The sequence below is a fragment of the Calidris pugnax genome, unplaced genomic scaffold (genome assembly GCF_001431845.1).
Source record: "Calidris pugnax isolate Ruff unplaced genomic scaffold, ASM143184v1 scaffold220, whole genome shotgun sequence".
In the NCBI taxonomy this organism is placed as follows: domain Eukaryota; kingdom Metazoa; phylum Chordata; class Aves; order Charadriiformes; family Scolopacidae; genus Calidris; species Calidris pugnax.
Window position 1 is genome coordinate 1831719 of NW_015090963.1, and position 21554 is coordinate 1853272.

Below are 21554 nucleotides of genomic sequence, written 5' to 3' on the forward strand. Positions count from 1 at the left end.
TCACTCATTCCCACCAGGCACCCTACCGAAACTCACATGAGAACTGCCCAGCACAGCCCTGGGGGTCGTAAAGGTGGTCCCCAGCACCACCTGGGGACACAGAGTAAGAGCAGCCCTGCTCATGGCCTCCCCTCAACAAGGTGCAGTTAGCTCCCTGCAGGATGATGTGACCCCACAAGGGCACTGAGAGGACCAGGAAGGAGCTGTAGAGGGACAGGCAGCCACCTGCTCCAAACCACAAGCCTTTATTGGTTGTCCAGCCAGAACAGGCAGAGTCACAAAGTCAGCCCAGCCAGGCCAAGCTCCAGCAGAGCCCAGAGTTTGGCTGAATATCAGCAGACAAACCAGGGAGAAGGGATGGGAACCCAGGACATGGAAGGAGCACGAACCTTCCCTCAGTCTGAGCCCATGTTTGACAGGCACCGGGAAACCTGCTGTACAGTTTCTGCTTCCAGGAAAGTAAAAATTAAAGCAAAGCCAAAAAAATAAATCCCCAAATAACTACACAAAGTCACACTCAAAAGCCTTAAGCAAGCAGTAAGTGAAAGCTGGGAGGTGATGGCGGTGACGAAATAAAAAGCTCTGTGCTGATTTGTGTGGGACCCCAGAGCTGCTGACAGTCACAAGAGAACCATCAGCAGTGATCTGGGGTCATCCTCCCCATCTTCTCTGCTCCCTCTGAATGTCTTCTGTGGTCATGGACAAGGGTTGGAGTTATTGATCTCCAGCCTGGCCACCTTTACCTGTGGAGAGTAAAGGTACCCAGTGCAGAGGCTGCTGCCTGCCCTGGGCAGTGTGGGCAGCTCACGCCAGCACCACTGCCTGTACACATGAGTGTCTGAGACAGGCTGGAGCACAGGGCAGTGCCTGGCACAGCTTGACCCCTTCAACCACAGGTCCCTGGAGGGGCCTGCTGGTGCCCAGGTGAATGCATCAGTCTGTCAGCCTAACCCTTCTGAGATCCCTCCCAGCAGATCTCTTCCTTGGGGAGGATGACAGGGCTGTGGGTCCCTCAGAGGGCTGAACCATGAGACACCCTTTGGGATGCCCATTTCTGCTCACCCCTGCCCCTGCTCTAGGCTAGGAGCACTGCTTGGAGCCACGTGCTGCCATATGGGGCTTAGTGGGAAGAGCCATCCTGACCATCCCCAACACCACAGGGCTGAGGCAAATGGAGAGATGTGTCAGTGAAGAGGATGAGCAGATGTTTCTCCTGAGGGTCACGCTCTCCTGGGAGATCTCTGCTCTCCTCCCAGTGCCAGCCAGCCCTACAGCCCCTTCTGTAATAGTGGTCCAGGGAATTGCATTTTCCTACCTCTTTAATTATCCTCCTTAGCTTTAGTGGGAAAAGACTTCCTTTTCCTGGAAAGGCAAAGGGAATTCCTTAGTAAGAGACTGGTGTGGACCATGGCCCTGCTGAACCTGTCTCCTCACTACTCACCTGGAAAGCACGAACCACAGGATCCCAGCAAACAGGAGGAGGAGTACCAAAAGCACAACAACGCCGATCACAGTCCCATGCCACGGGGCTGGATGCTGCCCTGCATCTAACACAACCAGGAGTGAGTGCCACCGCCTGGGCCACATGCTGGCAACAGCACCAACGATGGCAAAGGGTATGTGCAAGTGTGTAGATGTGTGTCTTGGTGTAGGTTTCTTCTGGGTTGGAGGATTGCCCCATGTGTGAGAAACAAAAGGTTTCCTCTGCCCCTGGAGACCCGACAGCTCCTGCGCTTGGCCAGCTTCTCTCCATGGGAACTGGCCAGGCTGGGAAAAGGGAACGTCTAGGGGAAAACCTTGGGCTGAGGGAGCGAGGAGCCCACTTACCAACAGAAAAGCTGTAGCAGACACAGGTGACCTTCTCTGCCTGTTAGAGGAGATGGGAGAGAGAGCTCAGGCTACTCCTGCCCTGCTGCCCAACCTGTGGGCAAAGGCCTCCCTGCCATGGCCACCAAATGCCCCAGCTGAGGCCGAGGACACAGAGACACTGCCCCACCAAGGCACTCAGGCTCTCACCACAGAGGCTGGGAGCCCATGTAGCATTGCCACTCGCCATTGGCAGCTGGCCCAGACACCAGCGGGGGTGGCCTTGGTTGGCAGTGTCTCTGGGCAGCAGGAGCCCCCCATGACGGGTACCTGTTGTGACCGGTGGACATGGCGGAGAATGGCCATGTAGTGCCATCCCGGCCGGAGGGCAGCGTTGTGGTAGCCTTGCCCGTGGGTCCCATTGCCCAGCACAAAGTCCATGGGGCCGGTGAGGTTGAGCACGGCGGCCACGTAGGTGCCAGGCTCCTGGCTGGCGTTGAAGGGCTGTGGTTCCCCCAGGCAGATGCCTTCCAGCGCTGTGTCGTCGTGGCCCACAGCCACGATGAGCTGGTGCTCCCTGCAAGGCAGGACAATGAGAGGGGGAGACGGGGATGGGAAGAGCAGGAGAGAGGGGGCTGCGGGCAAGAGCTGCTGGTGGGGAAACCTTTCCTGGGGCTGTGGAGAGCAGAGCTGCCGGGAGCTGCACTCACCTGGCTGCTGTGGGGGGACGGGCGATGGGGCGTAGGGGGAGCACGGCCGTCCCGTGGGCTGGGGAGATGTCGTGGACGCCGCGGCAGCTGATGTCGAGAGGGTGCGGGGTGTCTGGAGGGGAAGATGCAGAGAGATTGCGGAGGGGAGGAGGGGTGAGCAGCAAGCGGGCAGCCCGGCGGGGGCTGTGCCGGGAGCAGGGGCAGCCCCGGGCAGTGCGGGCTGCAGAGCACAGCTCCTCTGTGCCCACCCAGGCTCGTCCTCGCCGGCCAGGAGGCCATGGGGCTGGGGACAAGGGGCTGCTTCATCCAGGGCACACGCCATGGCCACCTCCAAGGGGTGGGACACAGCCAGCCTTACTTGAGCTCTTGGTCTGAGACTCCCAGAGCGACGCAGCCCCGGCTCCGGCGGCCGTGAGTCCCTGAATCGTCACCACGTAGCTGCTGTCGGGGCTGTGCTGAGGCAGCCGGTGCTCAGTGATGGAGCTGCTCAGCTGCAGCTTCTCCATCTCCAGGAAGCTGCCATCCTGTGCGCTCCTCGTTGTGATGTTCAGCTGGGGAGAGGAGACAGAGCTGGAGGACAGCAGCTCCTCCCTGTCCTCTGGGAACTGCCCACAGCACCCCGAGACAGAGCAAAGCCCCCCTTCCCTCTGACTGCCCCAGGTGTGGAAGGTTCCCAGAGAGAAACAAGCTGGAGCCTTGCACCCATGCATGGACTCCAAAACAAAGAAGTCAGGGCCTTTATGGAAATCACATCTTGGTAATATGCAAAAAAGAAGAGCTAACTGCAAACCAGAAAAAGTGTTCTTTTCACAAACAGACATATCTGGGAACAGGAAAGCAGCTCAAACAGATCCACAAGCAACACCATCAGGGCCACTGTTTGCTGTTTTCTCTAGGAAAGAGCTAAAAAGGGCATGAAAGCCCAGCATGTCTGGGTCCCTGTCACCCCACGTAGAGGCCTGTCTTCAGAGAGGACACTAGCACACTTCCTCAGTGCTAAAAAGCACGGATGCACTGCGGGAAGAGCCCCAAACCCACAGACAGAGGAGGCACTTCTAGCCACACACTGAGAAAAACATAAAAGGAATGGTCCAACTCTTCACGAAGAAGAGGGGTTTTCAGGGGAGAACTCAAACCACAGGGTTGCCTGTGGCAGGAACCAGAAACAAGCATGCAAGTGACACAGGAAGCCCTGGGAGGCCACCCCAACAGACACGTCACCCAGTGCTGCACACCGAAAAACCACGAAGTCTGCCAAACCCCAGCCTGAGGGGAGCCGGGGCGGAAGCCCAGAGGGGAGGAAGCCCTCACCACCTCCCTGGCCAACTCCGTAGCACAAAGAATGTTGATGGTAAGAGAGAAAACACTTGTGCTCATCACAGCCAGATATTCGCCTGGACTGGCTGGGAACTGCAGGTCATCACAGCTCTCCCTTCCCCATTCTCCTCACCTGCCTGCAGAGAGCTCCAGGCAGGGAGGAGCCTGGCAAGGTGAAGAGGACCATGGGGTGTCCGTGGTCCCCCTGGTACCTGGTATCCAATGATCTCTCCTTTGCAGGAGGGCAGCGGCTCCCATGTGAGAGATCCCGTGTTGGGATCCAGCCACAGCTTCTCCGGTTTGTCTGGCACTGGAAGCACAGGAGGACAGGGTCACACATGGGGACAGTGAGGAGGGTCTGAGCCCAGAGCAGGGTGCTGGCAGCTCCTGGCCCAGGGGACAGGATGCCAAGGGATCCCTCAAGCAGGGTTTGTTCCAGACAAAGGCTGCATGTGCCACAGCAGCAGCATCACCGGTGTGGTGAGGAGGGGGGAAGCAAAGAGGGGACAGGGTGTGCTCCAGGGCCCTGCACAGCCCCTTCCCCAGAGACCAGGATCCGAGTAGCCCCAGCTTCAGGACCATCACTACAGGGAGTAGGTAACCAGCCTTTACTGCTGGGCAAAAAGGGGCATCTATCCACCTCCCCTACCTGTGGCATAGCCCAGGACTGTCCCTTCTCTCCTGTACTCATCTGCACGTACCTGTTTCCTTTGTGTTGACCACCCATGAGAAAAGAATCGTGCTGGGGGGCAGGAAGATGGTGATATTGTAGAAAGTGTAGGGCTGCAGAGGGGGACAGGTGAATGTTCCCTCCTGGCCTTGCAGCATCTCCTCTCCCTGCGCCTCCTCAGCCTCACAGGGAGGGGAGGAAGGCAAGACCAGACGGCACGTGGCCCGCATGTGCTGGCAGGCATCAGGGAGCCTGCAGGTCCAGTTCAGTGCGATGCTGGTGCTGGAAATCTCCAAGCTCTCAGAGACAACCTGGAGGATTTCTGTAAAGGAAACATTGCAAGAGAGTTACTTCCTTCCCTTCCCCTGCCAGCCTTGCACGGGCGCTGCGGTCACACAGCCCTGCTCCCCACCCAGCTGAGTGGGAGGGAAAGCGAGAGGATGGAGCTGGTGACTCCAGCTCCCTGGCAGGGGAACATGAAGAGGCTGGACAGGGATGAATGTGGGTGAAATGTCTAGACTGCTACTGCTCAAGGCAATTTTTCCCACTGAGTCAAAACTAAAGTATCTCTGGGCCCCAGCATCTCTACGATCCAACAGATGCAGCTCTTAGAAAGACCCAACCCTTTCCTGCTCTGTATAGATCCCAGAAGAAAGGTTCATTTTCCTTGGCTGTATAGCTGCTATGGAGCTCTAGGACACTATATGGAGTAGCCCCGGGAAGGTGTTGAGGGAAAACTACCCCTTGCTGCTTCCCTCTGGCCTCCCACGAAAAGCCAGAAGGAGCAGGAGCTCAAGGAACTGGGGGACCCATGAGGGGCTCATACGATGCACAAAGCTTGTACAGTGACTGATGGACCAGCATTTGACCCTGGCGCCTTGTGGCACAATCTAAGAAGCCAGGGATATTTCATGCCTTATGGACCTGCCAATGAAGTTAACAAAGCACCCAAGGGGACCAGATGGGGCACCCTGAAAGCTTGGGTCATGCATGGCACAGACAGCCTTCCCCTGCTCAAGAATGGCAGAGCTGGGCAGCCAGGAGACCTCCTGATGCCTCCCTTACCGGCGCACTCCACTCGGGACTGAATGCGCGTCCAGTCACCTCTGGTGTTTCTTCCACGCCAAACTTCCCTGTTTACAAGTTTCCCATCATGGGTGGACTGGACTTCGCTTGAACATTTGACGTGGGTGATGGTTGGCTGAAAACCATCTGTGCAATTCAGCATCACTTCTTCATTCTTCTTGTAATTTTCCTGATCTGGTGTCAGCTGCAATCTTGGGTCCCACCGGGGCCTTTGGCACATTCCTGGCACAGGTGAAAGTGGGTGTTAGTTGGTGTGGGAGGTGATGAGGTAGGACATGGAGGGGTGGTGGGAGGGAAATCTCTAGCAATCCATCCAGCCCCTGAAGGGGGAGAGAAGGTGGCATGTCCATCTGCCAGGATGTGACCTGCAGGCAAGTCTTGTTGGGAGAGAGCTTTTCTTCATGTGCCCGAAGTGTGAAGAATCACTCATCCATGAACCTTCCCCATCCACCCTCTTGTCTAGGGCCACTATCTTTTCTCCTCCACAGCCCACAGCAGGAACCTTCCCAGGACAATAACCCCTGCACTAGAAGACTCTCTCCAGCCTCTCCTTCAGAAATGTCACCCACTGCAGCTCAGGCTGCCCTTGATGGGCTGTGGCAGCACCAGCCCTGCTGGGATGCATGTGTCTCCAGCTATGGCTCAACTCATCCCTCCCACAGGCATCAGAGGTGCCCCTGTTACACTTCTGGAGTCCCTGTGTGGGCTCTGTCGGTTCCTCTGCTACTTGCCTCCTGGCCCATGCCACCATACAGTGGGACATGGGGATGAGCCATGCCTTCTCCATTCACATCCTCTGCACATCCATGCCCCTTTCCCCTGCCACAAGCCCTGCTCCCTCCTCCAAATCCCCTCCTCACCACATTGACCATCTCTAGGGCTGAGCAGGCACACCCTGTCCCATCAATTTGCTGAGTGCTGTGATGGGAGGCTTTGTGGCAATGATTCCTACAGTTAAGGGTGCTGGCACCTGGGAAGGAGCACTTCTCTGTTCCAGCCTCTGCAAGGGGCTCTTGGAGTCCTCAAAGTGCTCAAAACACAATCTTCCTTCTCCTGAAGGGACAGAGATGGGATCTCACAAGGTTCAGACCATCTTCTGAACAGCCACAAAGTAGAGACATGCTGCTGAACAAGCCACTGATGTGCAGGGTTTGCTCTCAGACAGCCCTGATAGCAGAAGGCAAGAGATGCCCAGCTGAGTGCCACGGCCAGCAGTTATGTCCCACTGACACACAGCCACCACCTACCCCATGCCCAGGCACCCAGCTGCTGCCCACGCCCAGGACCATGCAGCTGTCAAAGCAAATTCCCTTTTGCTATGCTCTCAGCAAGCACAGTGTCCCCTGGGCACATGTGGGCACAGGGTGGGTACAGAAAGTGGCAGCCCTGCTTGCTGAAGACCCTTCCCCTGATTGATGATGCATGACTTCATGCCTGATCCAAGCCTGCAGCTTCCAGGGAACGATCAGCAAACCAGCTCTGTGCAGGACATGACACATTCCCGACCATCCAGCCCAATCCCACCCTTCCCACAGCACCCCCAGTGCACCCACACCATAGTTCCTGCCCCCAGGGTCTCCCAGAGACAGCAGGCATCCCAGCTGAACAGCCTGAGCGGTCCGCTGGGCTCCAGCCCGGGGCTGCAGGCAGTGAAGGTGCCTATCAAACTTGCAAGAGAAGGAGCAGCAAAATCTTGCCCTGAGGGGAAAGAAGGAACCCATTCTTACCTGTTTCCCTGGGTACTCCGTGGACCTTGGGATCAGGTTCTTCCTGGCCCCGTGCCGCCAGCAGAGATACAAGGACCAGGAGAAACCTCAGAGCCAGCAACTGTAGGGCCATGCTACCACGAAGTCTTCAGGCAGGACTGATATCTCAGCCCCCCTTGCTGCCCCTGAGCCCAAGCATCTGTTACTCACTTCGAGACTTGCAACCACAGGAAATTTCATGAATCACAGGAGACTTCCTCTCTGGGGAGGGAACCTCCCATCACTGTCAGTGCTGCTGTCTTTTGCTGCCTTTTTTCCCCAGGGGCATCCAGGCTCTGGTACTCAACAGAAGAACCCCTGTCACCAAGACCCCAGGGTTTCCCCCCAAAACCCTTCTAGTTCCCAGACCGCATTCAAGAAGCACTGCTCCTGTTCCTTTGCCTATTTTTGAGGCAATATCCACGTGTTTTGCAACGCCACTGTATGGGCTGTAGAGTCTTGATGAGTCACTGCACTTCCTCTCAATGATCACAGGAGATGGGTGACTTCTGAGGAAGCCCATGAAGAGCTGTCAAGAAGCTGTGATAGGAATGGGGATAGGCAAGGAGTACTTCAAGGCCTGAAACAGTCCTTGACCCTTCTGAAAGACACACTCAACCCACAGCCTCTCTCATCTTTCCCTGCTTCTCCATCCCCAGCTGCCTCCTCCTCCTCCTTCTAAGCCTGGCAACACACTCTTCTGTTCCCAAGGGTGCAGACCATTCTGCCCTCCAATGCTATCTGAGTGCCTGATGGAAACCCTCAGAGCTACTAAACCCTTTCTCCTCAGCAGCTCCTGATTTTCTCTTCCTCCAGAACCTCCTAGGGACCTTCCTGGGATGTCTGAGATCACAGAAAGCTGGATATCAGGCTCGGGGGCTACACAGGAGTAAAGACCATGCTTGTCCCTCAGCTTTGCCTTTGACACATGCACAGGGCACACTCCTGCCCAGGACGAATAGAAGGGAGCACCACTGTTCACTCCACTACACACCCCATCCAAACACATGCCAGAGCTGCTCAGCATATCACAGGAGCACAAACCAACCCTCCATTTCCCTGTATCCCAACTCTGTGCATTCCCCTTTCTCAAGCAGCAGCAGCAGCCACATGGGGTTAGGCTCCCTCATCCCCTGGCTGCCATACCCACTAAGAGCACTTCCATCAGGCATGCAGGTCACACCAATGAAAGTCCATAGGAAAGAGATGTCTGGTCCCAGGAGCCAGTTGCATATGATAATGATAATGGTCAGACAACTCATATAAAGGACTATCAAAGCATGTGTTTACTGGCACATGCAGGTTATCCCAAGGTGAAAAAAAAAAAGGCTGGAGAAAACAGTAGCCAATTGCTTCATCTTCTAACACTGTGTTCCTCACAAAGGAGAGCCTTTGGGCTGTCCCTCAGCAGCATCCAGGCTTCACCAGGCACCAGCATCCCAGAGAGCCAGAGAGGCAGTGGACAATGGAGGCTGCACCAGGGCAGCAGCAGCCAGCATCGAGCAGATCCCAAAGGACAAAGGATGGGGTTTTCCCAAGGCGGACAGGCACAAATGCACCTCACAACAGGGGAGAAGGGCACTGAGACCAACAGAGCAGGTCACGGACCAACACAGAGGTCCAGCTAGACGATGCTAGCAGTAGGATGGGGAGGAGGGAAAGTAGGAACTCAAACTATTGCACTGGGAGTACACGGCTTCTCAGATGTGCTTCCTCGAGACTTCCAGGAGCAGGAGAAACCTGGTCCAAGCTCCTCCACAGGGACAGAGCCTTTGCACACAAAATGGAGAGGAACCACAAGAAGGTGGGAGCTGTTGCAGGGCAGGCAGCTCCTGCAAACCAGAAGAATTTATTGGTTGTTGGGACACAGCAGCACAGCTGCAAGGGCAGCGCAGTTGGGCCAAACTCAAGCAGGGGCCAGGATCTAGAAGGATTTGGGGCTACAGAGTGGGGAAAGAGGGAGTGGGACCCAGCGAGCTGCTTTGGTCTCAGAGGACACCTGCAGGCATCGGGAGGAGGGTGATACAACTTTGCCAGAGCGCTGGAGGACTCTCAGAACATATCCTTGCTGGCACAAGCAGGTCACCTCTGGCTTTGGGCTGATCCCACTCGGTGACAGAAGATGCTGGAGCTTGATGAGGGAGAGAATTTGAGAGGGAGCAATAATCCAGCACAAGCTTTATGAGATCCTGCTTCCATCCCAGGAAAACCAAGCCTGGGGAAGGGGCCATCAGCACTGAGCTGGGGCCTTCAGCCTCATCTTCTCCTCTCCCTCACTACTCTGACTGTCTCTTGAGGACTCCAGGACCGGCGGGGTCTGAGGCAACATCTCTCCAGCCTGGCCACCTTTACCTGCAGAGACCAACAGCACCCAGGGCAGAGGCTGCTGCATGTTCTGGAGGGTGTGGGGGGCTCATGCCAGCATGGCTGCCTCTCCCTGCCAGGTGTGGGAATAGATAGGGCTCTCTGTGTCCTACCTGCTTCTTCCTCTGCCAGAAGAGTGCCCTTGACCACACAGTAGTTATCCACGTTCTCATAAGGCTGGAGCTCTGGGGGGGATGACAGAAACAGCCTGAGAGCCCAGGGGTGACTGGAGAAGGAGCAGGGCAGCAGCCCTGTGGATTGCATGACACCCTGGGACAGACACCAGAAGGGCAGTAGGGCCGGGCAGAGGTCTGTTTGTAAGGGACCGAACACAAGGGGCAGCTCCCAGCCCTCACTGGCACCATGGATGGACCCCAGCCAGAGCTGCTGGAAGAGGCAGCTGGAGGAGGTTCTCATCTGGGGAGAGTAGTGTGGGACACGCTGCTCTGGCAGGTCAGCCAGGGCCAGCCGGGCTGCCTACAGCCACCACAGGATGGCAAGAGGACATGCAGATGTTCTTCCTGATGGCCAGGCTCTCCAAGCACAGACCTGCTCCTCTCCCGGCTCCGTCCCCAGCCCTAGAGTTGTCTATGTGAGGCAACCCTACCTGTGTAGTGGTCCTCTTCAACTTTGCTGGGCAAGGCCTTCCTTCTCCTGGAAAGGCAAAGGGCAGTCCTGAGGGTTGTGAGAGAGGCTGAGGTGGCCCAGGGCTCTGCTGAACCCAGCAGCAGAGTCATGAAGAGCTCTGCACACCCTTCCTCTGGGCCTCTCACGAGCATCCCAGAGAAACAGCAGTGGTGGCAGTAACAGCAACAAGGGATGGGGACCCTGACCTAGCCATCAAAGAAGATGGCCATGAGCCACAGCCAGCAGCCCTACAACTAAGACACAATGCTGCAGCCATCTCTGACCTGGGCACCCAGAGAAAGGTGGGAGCAGTGAGAAGAACTCCCTCTCCATCCCCAGATACCCCAAAGCACAGCATGGCCTAAGGCAGACCAACAGCCCCAAGCTTCCTGTCTACTCACCTGGACAGCACAAACCACAGGATCCCTGCAGACAGGGCGACCAGAACCACCACTACCACCACCACTGTGACCACCGTCCCTGGCCATGGGCCCGGAGGCTGCCCTGCAACTAAGACATAGGCAGGAGTGGGTCCCAGTCTGTACCCTGTGCCAACCACAGCCCCAACCATGGCGTTGGGTGTGTGCACCACTACCTGAGACGTAGGTCTGAAATTCCAGGATTGATGCAGCCCCAGCACCAGCCGCCGTGAGGCCCTGCACTGCCACCATGTATTTACTTCCAGGTGCCTGACGAGGTGGCATGTACTGAGTGACAGACTGGTTCACCACCACCTGCTTGAACTCAAGGAAGCTGCCATCGTGTGCTCTCTCGGCCGTGATGTTTAGCTGGAAGAAGGACAGGCACCTGGTGGGGAGCAGCAGCCACCTCCCCTTCTGCACAAGGCAGCTCTGTGGAGAGGAGCTGCTACTGCTGGCAGGGGACAGGAGGGGACCTGACCCCACCAGAAACACCAGCAGTGTAGAGCTGGTGTGCCCTGGCCATGGAGGGCTCACACCTCTCCCCAGGCTGCCTGCACAGAGCTCCAGGAAGGGAGGAGCCTGGCAAGGTGAAGAGGACCATGGGGAGTCTGTGGTCCCCTGGTACCTGGTATCCGATGATCTTCCCTTTGCAGGGGGGCAATGGCTCCCATTTGAGACACCCCGTGTTGGGATCCAGCCACAGATTCTCCGGTTTGTCCGGCACTGGAAGCACAGGAGGACAGGGTCACACATGGGGACAGTGAGGAGGGTCTGAGCCCAGAGCAGGGTGCTGGCAGCTCCTGGCCCAGGGGACAAGCTGCAAAGGGACCCCTTAAGCAGGGTTTGTTCCCCACAAAGGCTGCATGTGCCACAGCACCAGCACTGGTGTGGTGAGGAGGAGGAGAGCAAAGAGGGGACAGGGTGTGCTCCAGGGCCCTGCACAGCCCCTTCCCCAGAGCCCCACAGGATCTGAGCGGTCCAAATCCCAGGAACGTCACTGATGCTTGGATGAAGGGCACCTTTACATTTCATATAAGAGGACATGTACCTGTTTCCTTTGTTGTGAGAAGCTTCGTGTACAGGACCGTGTTAGGGGGCAAGGAGATGGTGACACTGTAGACAGTGAAGGGCTGCAGAGGGGGACAGGTGAATGTTCCCTCCTGGCCTTGCAGCATCTCCTCTCCCTGCACCTCCTCAGCCTCACAGGGAGGGGAGGCAGGCAAGGCCAGACGGCATGTGGCCCGCATATATTGGCAGGCATCAGGGAGCCTGCAGGTCCAGTTCAGTGTGATGCTGGTGCTGGAAATCTCCAAGGTCCCAGGGACAATCTGGAAGTCCCCTGTGAAAGAAACATTGCAAGAGGGTCACTCACTTCCCTTACCCTCCCAGCTTTGCAATCAACCTCCATCATCCCCACCGTTCCCTCAGCAGCCTGTCCACACAAGGCCTTCTTAACTTCTCCCAGGCACATCTTGGGCACTGTCTGCACCTTCCTCTGGCCCTGGACTGTTCCCAGGGTACTCTGGGTGATGCAGGGACTCTGGCAGGATAATGGCAAGTACTTGAGACTCCTTGTGCTCTTCTCCAGGGAGACCCATCTGGCTGGTCTGGGCACGTTGACTGGGACCCTATGTGCAGCAGTGAGGACTTGTCCCCTCGGTGCTGTGCTGGCTGCCCCAGCTGCCAACAGCATGGATACAAACACGGGATGCATCAGCAGCAGTTTTCTATGGGATGAATGTCCACGCCATGCCCTGACCACCCCTCTCACAGGGCACCAATGCTGTGAGACACATGTGGCACTGCTATCTCTGCCTGGGGAGAACAGGCTGTAAGCACCAAGAGAGTGGATGGTCCTCTCACTCACCCTCACAGGTCAAGTTCCCCTCCACAGGGTTCCAGCGGCCTGTGTCTTCTTTCACAATCCAGCCGCTGCGAGGAATCATGGAGTCTTGACCTGGGTACAGCTTCACGCAGACCATCTCTGTAGCAGGAGACCAGTACCCTTCAGTGCATCTCATCTTCACCACTTCCATTGGGTTGTAGGTCCCCTCATCTGGGTCAAAGATAAACCTAGGGTCCCACTGGGGCTTCTGGCATTTCCCTGTACAGACAAGATGGGAAGGTGTTAGCAGGGCAGAGGGTGCCCCCATAGGGCATACAGGGGATGGAGCAGGCACAGCACAGTGAGGGATGGAGCTCCAGGACACCACACAGAGCAGCCCTTCCACACGCACCAAGGGGATGAGGACAAGAGCCCTGCGCTGCTTCCCCACATCTCCCAGGAAAGACCAGGAGCAGCCAGAGCTCCAGGCACTCATGGCTCCATGCAGTGCTCAAAGCTTGCACTGGGATGAAGGGCTTAATTTTTGGCCTGGGGCCTGATAGGCTCATTGGTCTTGCCTGGCAACGTGTGACAACATGAGCTGGCACAGGCTACAAGGGCACAAGGAAGCTTGGGTCACACATGGGGCTGCCTCCTTGGGCCCAGCTCCAGGATCCAGAGGAGAAGCATCCCCTTCCCCTCCCACCCATGTCCCCACACTCCCTGTGCTCACAGCTGCCAGCAGGCAACCAGCCCCAAGCCCTCTCGCTGTGGCCCAGCCTGAAGGCTCACGGGGCACATGTCTCATTCCTGACATTCAGCACATCAGACTGGGCTTCTAAATCCAGCACAAGCTCACCTTGGCCTCCCTCATGAAGGACCACAACACCCTGAGGCCTCCCGAGAAGGCAACAGAGCCCAAGCCCAAAATCTGGCTGCTGCGGTGACAGCATGCAGCAGGGACCAGCAGGGGAGACTGGCACATGGGGACAAGGCTGGGCCTTTGCCCTGCCTGCACAGGCTGAGAGGGCACAGGGGACAGAGACCTGTGATCCCTCAGAACATGGCATGATGATTTCAGCCACATTGCCACACATGCCAGTCTGACCTGTCAAACTTTCCATGAGCCAGCAATGTGCCCTTGTTGCCATGGGGGCCAATGGGTTCCTGGGCTGCATAGAAAAGAGTGTTCTTGCCAGAAGCTCTCAGTGAGCCCCATGTCACCCATGCACCTACACCAGGAACATTTGTGAATTGCAGACTGGAGGTCTGCATCCTGTGTGGGGGCCAATGGGTTCCTGGGCTGCATAGAAAAGAGTGTTCTTGCCAGAAGCTCTCAGTGAGCCCCATGTCACCCATGCACCTACACCAGGAACATTTGTGAATTGCAGACTGGAGGTCTGCATCCTGTGAGCTCTGCCCCAGCCAGGCACCGGCAGCTCTGGCCACTGCCCCCACCTTGATCCCAAAACCCCTTCCTGTGGGACCCTCAGAGACTAATGCTGGCACTAGCCCAGGCCCCACAGAAGGTCCCCTGGAGCCCCTGTGCAGCCGTGGCCCACCTTCCCCTGCTCAGGAAGGGCAGAACTGGGCAGGCAGGAGACCTCCTGATGCCTCCCTTACCAATGCACTCAACGTTGACTTGAATGTGGATCCAGTCACCTCTGCTGTCCTAGTGAATATGAGGATGGCAGAACGCTGGAATAGGCTACCCAGGGAGGTGGTGGAGTCTCCTTCGCTGTCCGCCTGAGGGCAGCTCAGCATTACTTCCTCATTCTTCTTGTAATTCTCCTGGTCTGGTACCAGCTGGAGCCTTGGGTCCCACTGGGGCCTTTTGCATGTTTCTGGCAGAGATGAGAGTGGGTGTTAATTGGAATGGAAAAGGTCAAGGAGGTGGGGCAGGGGTAGGTGGTGGCATACGAGCAATTGTTCGGTTTGCGGTAGAGCAGGGCAGCCAGGACACCTCCTGATGTCTCCCTTACCGATGCACTCCACCCTGGACTGAATGTGGATCCAGTCACCTCTGCCGTCCCTTCCCAGCCATAGGTCTCTGTATAAAGGATTCCAGCTGGTTATGGTCTGGTCTTCCCCTAAACACTTCAAGCGGGTGAAGGATGGCTGGAAATCCTTGGGGCAGCTCAGCACCACTTCTTCGTTTTTCCTGTAATTCTTCCGGTCAGGTGCCAGCTGGAGTCTGGGGTCCCAGCTGGGCCTTTTACACGTTTCTGGCAGAGGCAAAGTGAGTGTTACCACAGCCTGAAGCAGGGGGTTTCCCACCTTGTCTCTCCCTGCCCACCACCCCTGACCACTGGGCTACCTCCACACGGCCATCCCCACCCTCAACACAGCTCTGTGCCTGCCCAGGACAGCCCAGGTCCCCATCACCCAATGGAGGACATTGCTCTTCCCCCAGCTGCATCTCCCACAGCCTCCAGCCTCAATGCCAAGCGCTGACCCAACCCCAGGCACTCAGAGCTCCCTTCCGTTCCCTCCACTCCAAGTCCTGGGGCTGCATAAGATGTCCCCTAGGTCCCTCACTTGCATGGGCAGCAAGGGGCACATGTAGATTTGTGCACTTCCAAGTGGCACTTGGAGGTGCAGCAAAGACCATAGCACCCCTGTGGGCACCTCATTGCTGGTCCCAGATCCTGCACCAGGCCCCAGCACCCATCAGCAGGGCCCCATGCCTGCCCTGCTCAGGAAACACTCCAGGAGCTGCTGTCTTGCCCAGCTGGCTCCAAATTGCCTCTTGTCTCCTGCCTGGCCTGTCCTCTTCAACACTTTGCACAGGCAACACAGCCTCAAGGAGGGACTGTGGCGTGCCTGCTGCTCAGCTGGACAACGTCACAAGTGGCTATCAAGGGTGAAGGTAGCGAGGGGACATGGGAGAGCTGCTGCTGCTTCACTTACCAATACACTCTACGGCTCTCTCAATGTATGTCCAGGCACCTGTGCTGTTTGTGCCCCACCAGGCATCTCCATAGACTGCTTCTCCAGAACTGATTCCCAGAAATTCCCTTGCACATTTGACCTTGGTGTAGGACGGCTCGAGATCTCCAGAGCAGTTCAGCGTCAGTTCTTCATTCTCTTCATAACTGTTTTTGCTTGGTACAAACTGGAGTCTTTCATCCCACTGGGGTTTTGGGCACCTCCCTGTCAGAGTAAAAAGTGTGAGATTCCTTCTCAGGGACAGGGGATGCTCAGGCATTGGAGGACAGATCAAAGAGCTCTTTGGCAGTTCTTCATTGAGGAAACTCTGCTCTGTGGAAAAGTGGAGCCTGTGTCTCACTGGGACACCGGCAGAGGGGAGAAAGACATCAGCACTCTGGGAAGGGGGCAACTGTGGGTCTGCTACTCCAAAGACATCACCCCAATAAGGCAGTGGCATGCTTTGCTTGTTTGTTTAGAGCTTTCCTATGCAACCAGCAGCAGGCGATGGACCGACTGGAGCATCCGAGTCAGGACCAGGAGAGAGACCATGGTGCAAGTGTGGCCACCTCCCTGGGCAAGAAAATCGACAAAGTCTTTTTTAAACTACCCAGGAACTAGCTCAGCCAAACAGGGAACTGAGCTGCAGCACAAGAGGCAGTAAATAGGAGGTGGAAGGAGAAGCTTCAAAAGATCAAGAGAAGCACTGCCTCTGTGTGCTGAGAGGGTGCTCGGAAAGCCCAAGCTCAGCCAGAGCTGACTCTGGTAAGGGATGTCAGGGAACGCTACTGGGCGTGGAAAAGGGGAGCTCTTCCCCATCCTAGACTTTTCCAGGGTATCTGTGGGTCACAAAACTGCTGAAAAGAGGAGTTTTTCTATCCCAACAGGATAGGGATACAGGGAGAGGCTGAGTGAATATGAGGATGGCAGAACGCTGGAATAGGCTACCCAGGGAGGTGGTGGAGTCTCCTTCGCTGTCCATTCAAAACCCGCCTGGACATGTTCCTGTGCAACCTGCTCTAGGTGGACCTGCTTTGGCAGGGGGGTTGGACTCGATGATCTCCAGAGGTCCTTTCCAACCCCATGTGATTATGTGATTCCACCTCATGCCCAAGCACTGCTAAGGGCCACAGGCCTTATCATCACCCCTATCTCCAGGACCCCAAAGACTCCCCTGGTTTTTGCCCACCCATGGGATGCTTGAAACCCCATTCTGTTGGCTGCTATCATGCCCAGGTGAGCAGTGCAGCACTGACAGCCTCCACAAGCAGGGCCCTCCCAAGCTCCAGAGAAGCTAGCCAGAGAAACAACCAGCGCAAAGTGCCTAAGTCTCAAGCTGAACCCCTCCAGTGCTCCTCCTCCCCCCAGTTCACAGCTGCAGCTTTCCATCTGGAGGCAGAAGACGTTGGCTGCTCTCTCCCATGCTCTCTGCACCAAGGACAGGGGCTCTGGGAGCACAACAGCCCCAGTGAGCATCTGCTGCCATTGCACACCCTCCTGACTTGGACCCTCAAGGAAACTCCCAGCTTGCCCTCAGACCCCCAAAAGCTATGTCCACAGCACTGGACACAACGCTCCACTCCGTGAGTGTTACCACAGCCTGAAGCAGGGGGTTTCCCACCTTGTCTCTCCCTGCCCACCACCCCTGACCACTGGGCTACCTCCACACGGCCATCCCCACCCTCAACACAGCTCTGTGCCTGCCCAGGACAGCCCAGGTCCCCATCACCCAATGGAGGACATTGCTCTTCCCCCAGCTGCATCTCCCACAGCCTCCAGCCTCAATGCCAAGCGCTGACCCAACCCCAGGCACTCAGAGCTCCCTTCCGTTCCCTCCACTCCAAGTCCTGGGGCTGCATAAGATGTCCCCTAGGTCCCTCACTTGCATGGGCAGCAAGGGGCACATGTAGATTTGTGCACTTCCAAGTGGCACTTGGAGGTGCAGCAAAGACCATAGCACCCCTGTGGGCACCTCATTGCTGGTCCCAGATCCTGCACCAGGCCCCAGCACCCATCAGCAGGGCCCCATGCCTGCCCTGCTCAGGAAACACTCCAGGAGCTGCTGTCTTGCCCAGCTGGCTCCAAATTGCCTCTTGTCTCCTGCCTGGCCTGTCCTCTTCAACACTTTGCACAGGCAACACAGCCTCAAGGAGGGACTGTGGCGTGCCTGCTGCTCAGCTGGACAACGTCACAAGTGGCTATCAAGGGTTTTAGTAAGGGAGCAACGGGAGCATGAGGCAGTCTCGTGCAGACCTCAGCGGGCAGGGGAAGGTGAGCAGAACTGGGCCATAGGCACACCAAATTGACACAAAGAGCCACTGAGGAAACAGCTGGCAAGGCCAAGGCACACAAAGGGACTTTAGTAAGGGAGCAACGGGAGCATGAGGCAGTCTCGTGCAGACCTCAGCGGGCAGGGGAAGGTGAGCAGAACTGGGCCATAGGCACACTCAGCAAGTGACACGAGCTTTTGCTCTCTGGGTCTTGTCTAGAAAATGCATATGGATCGTTCAGACTTTGGTGGTTACTCCTGAACAGCAAGGACACAGGAGACAAAGAGAAAGTTGAAAAAGCACATGGCTATGGCCAGCATGACTCCTTGACAACACTAAAGGATAACAGCCAGAACTTCATATTGGTGCCCCACACCTCTTCTGCAGACACAGGTTCAAGGAATCTGCCCCAGCCCCTCAGAGCCAATGCTTTTACTGAGCCCATCACAGCCTCCCCCAGCTGGGACTCCTCAGGGCAAGGAGGGGAGAGCCATGACTATGGACAGACCTTCTCAGGATGGGCTGTGCGGAAGAGAAGAAAGGGCCAGGAGCTGCTGTTGGGATGAGGGGAACAGGCTCCATCCTGCCCTGGATAGCAGAAGACATTGCTGGTGGAAGGAGAAGCTTCAAAAGATCAAGAGAAGCACTGCCTCTGTGTGCTGAGAGGGTGCTCGGAAAGCCCAAGCTCAGCCAGAGCTGACTCTGGTAAGGGATGTCAGGGAACGCTACTGGGCGTGGAAAAGGGGAGCTCTTCCCCATCCTAGACTTTTCCAGGGTATCTGTGGGTCACAAAACTGCTGAAAAGAGGAGTTTTTCTATCCCAACAGGATAGGGATACAGGGAGAGGCTGAGTGAATATGAGGATGGCAGAACGCTGGAATAGGCTACCCAGGGAGGTGGTGGAGTCTCCTTCGCTGTCCATTCAAAACCCGCCTGGACATGTTCCTGTGCAACCTGCTCTAGGTGGACCTGCTTTGGCAGGGGGGTTGGACTCGATGATCTCCAGAGGTCCTTTCCAACCCCATGTGATTATGTGATTCCACCTCATGCCCAAGCACTGCTAAGGGCCACAGGCCTTATCATCACCCCTATCTCCAGGACCCCAAAGACTCCCCTGGTTTTTGCCCACCCATGGGATGCTTGAAACCCCATTCTGTTGGCTGCTATCATGCCCAGGTGAGCAGTGCAGCACTGACAGCCTCCACAAGCAGGGCCCTCCCAAGCTCCAGAGAAGCTAGCCAGAGAAACAACCAGCGCAAAGTGCCAAAGTCTCAAGCTGAACCCCTCCAGTGCTCCTCCTCCCCCCAGTTCACAGCTGCAGCTTTCCATCTGGAGGCAGAAGACGTTGGCTGCTCTCTCCCATGCTCTCTGCACCAAGGACAGGGGCTCTGGGAGCACAACAGCCCCAGTGAGCATCTGCTGCCATTGCACACCCTCCTGACTTGGAGCCTCAAGGAAACTCCCAGCTTGCCCTCAGACCCCCAAAAGCTATGTCCACAGCACTGGACACAACGCTCCACTCCACCCCACTCTGTGTACCCAGCCTTTTCTCTGCACTTCACCCAAAATGAGCCTGCCTGCTCCTGCTCTGCTTGACGTGTCACCCAGACTGGCCTCACCCAGTCCGTGAGGAGCCATTGCGGCAGCAGGTGGCCTCCGCTGAAACAGGATGAAACACCTCTCTGCAGCCACAGGCACCTCCACCACTGCCCACTTCCTGCCCACCGGCACTCCTGGGGCTGCACTCCCTTACGCTGGAACAGGGGCATCACCACACTTCCCTTATCTGGCAGGGGGTTTTCACGCCATCATCTCAACCTGCACCCAGGTCCTCCACCGCAAAGGCCAGTGGCCTCCACCCCCATCCTTAGTGATTGCATGTGTTGTTCAGGCAGGACACTTCTTCCCCTGCAGATGGATACCTCCCACAAAGGCAAGGCAGAAGCAGCCTTGTGCAGAAGGAGGATGGGGGATGCAACGAGAGAACAGCCTGGATCAGTCAGGAGGCTGATGATGACCTGCAATGCAAGAGGACACAGGGACAAGCAGGTGGCCCTCCAGAGGGAGTACAAATTGACACAAAGAGCCACTGAGGAAACAGCTGGCAAGGCCAAGGCACACAAAGGGACTTTAGTAAGGGAGCAACGGGAGCATGAGGCAGTCTCGTGCAGACCTCAGCGGGCAGGGGAAGGTGAGCAGAACTGGGCCATAGGCACACTCAGCAAGTGACACGAGCTTTTGCTCTCTGGGTCTTGTCTAGAAAATGCATATGGATCGTTCAGACTTTGGTGGTTACTCCTGAACAGCAAGGACACAGGAGACAAAGAGAAAGTTGAAAAAGCACATGGCTATGGCCAGCATGACTCCTTGACAACACTAAAGGATAACAGCCAGAACTTCATATTGGTGCCCCACACCTCTTCTGCAGACACAGGTTCAAGGAATCTGCCCCAGCCCCTCAGAGCCAATGCTTTTACTGAGCCCATCACAGCCTCCCCCAGCTGGGACTCCTCAGGGCAAGGAGGGGAGAGCCATGACTATGGACAGACCTTCTCAGGATGGGCTGTGCGGAAGAGAAGAAAGGGCCAGGAGCTGCTGTTGGGATGAGGGGAACAGGCTCCATCCTGCCCTGGATAGCAGAAGACATTGCTGGAAGGGCAGCCTTCCTCCAGACACCAGTGATGGGTAACATGACTCATGACCCATCCAATGTCTTGGTAAGCCACTTCTGCTCCCATTTCCCCTCCAGAAAAAATGACTCAAGCCTCAGCCCCCCTAGACCCTTCTGCAAAAAGCACCCCAAATGCCGTGCCCAACGAGGTTGGATGAGGCTTTGGGCAACCTGGTCTAGTGGGAGGTGTCCCTGCCCATGGCAGGGGGTTTGGAACTCGACGAACTTCAAGGTCCATTCCAACTCCTGAGTAACATGCTCTAGCTCTAGACAATCCTGCTTCAGCAGGGGAGTTGGACAAGATGATCTCTATGGTTCCTTCCAACTCTAAAAATTCAGTGAAATTCAGTGAAACTCTAACCATTCTATGATTCTATGATTATATGGCCTCAACAGGTGCCAGCAACCCAGTGCACAGCAGACAGTCTGGATACAAAGAGCCTGGCAGAGACCCAGGAGGTCCCTCTAGTCCTCCTGGCACAGAAAAGGAACAGAACAACACTGTTAAAGAACAATCCCACCAAACTACAGCTCTACCAGCCATGGGGACTGTGGGAGAGAGCAGACGTCCCAGCTAACACAGGGATTCATCTCACAGCTCCCCACGCCTTTGCTGAGCATCACCACCACCTTCCCCTGAGACAGGCATCTCCTCTGATTGTCACAGGAAGGCCACATACCATGGCTTCATCTGTCCACTGTGTAACAAGAACCTGTCACCTCCTGCTCCCAGGGACACTGCCCACTCCCCAAAGGGACAGTACAGCTCCCATGCTCACGGAGACTTTCCCAGCACACCAAGGCTTCACCACACCACAACCCAGTGGGTGCCCAAGTGTCTCAGGACCTGCTTCAGCCCTCCCCAGCACCCCACAGAACGGGGTAAAGCTGCCCAGAAAATGGGCAGGGAGAGGAGCAGCAAAACCTTTTCTGCAAGAGAGAGGTACAACCCACCCTTACCTCCTTCCTCAGCTCTCCCCAGGTTCTTGGAACCAGGGTCCTTCTGTATCCATGCAGGCAATTGAGGTGCAAGGACCAGGAGAAAGGACAGAGCCAGCCCTCGCAGGACCATGCTGGCACAAAGTCCTCAGGCAGGACTCAGTCTGAGCCGCT

General features: G+C 56.5%; 2 protein-coding genes across 2 annotated transcripts; both read right to left on the minus strand.

The window, feature by feature from the left end:
- Nucleotides 1-229: 229 nt before the first annotated feature.
- LOC106894044 lies at nucleotides 230-7649 on the minus strand. Its single transcript, XM_014952467.1, has 10 exons — nucleotides 7317-7649; nucleotides 5569-5811; nucleotides 4535-4825; nucleotides 4046-4143; nucleotides 2875-3067; nucleotides 2517-2628; nucleotides 2137-2383; nucleotides 1442-1867; nucleotides 1316-1362; nucleotides 230-743 (listed from the first exon to the last, which is right to left on the minus strand). Exons 1-9 carry the CDS (start codon nucleotides 7426-7428, stop codon nucleotides 1339-1341), a joined length of 1746 nt encoding a protein of 581 aa, XP_014807953.1. The 5' UTR covers nucleotides 7429-7649; the 3' UTR covers nucleotides 230-743; nucleotides 1316-1338.
- Nucleotides 7650-9564: 1915 nt separating this feature from the next.
- Nucleotides 9565-21513, minus strand: LOC106894030. The gene is made up of 10 exons (XM_014952454.1): nucleotides 21402-21513; nucleotides 15483-15725; nucleotides 14555-14797; nucleotides 11796-12086; nucleotides 11373-11470; nucleotides 10921-11113; nucleotides 10727-10829; nucleotides 10306-10352; nucleotides 9812-9883; nucleotides 9565-9686 (listed from the first exon to the last, which is right to left on the minus strand). The coding sequence occupies exons 1-10, from the start codon at nucleotides 21511-21513 to the stop codon at nucleotides 9565-9567; spliced, it is 1524 nt and encodes a 507-aa protein (XP_014807940.1).
- Nucleotides 21514-21554: the final 41 nt, after the last annotated feature.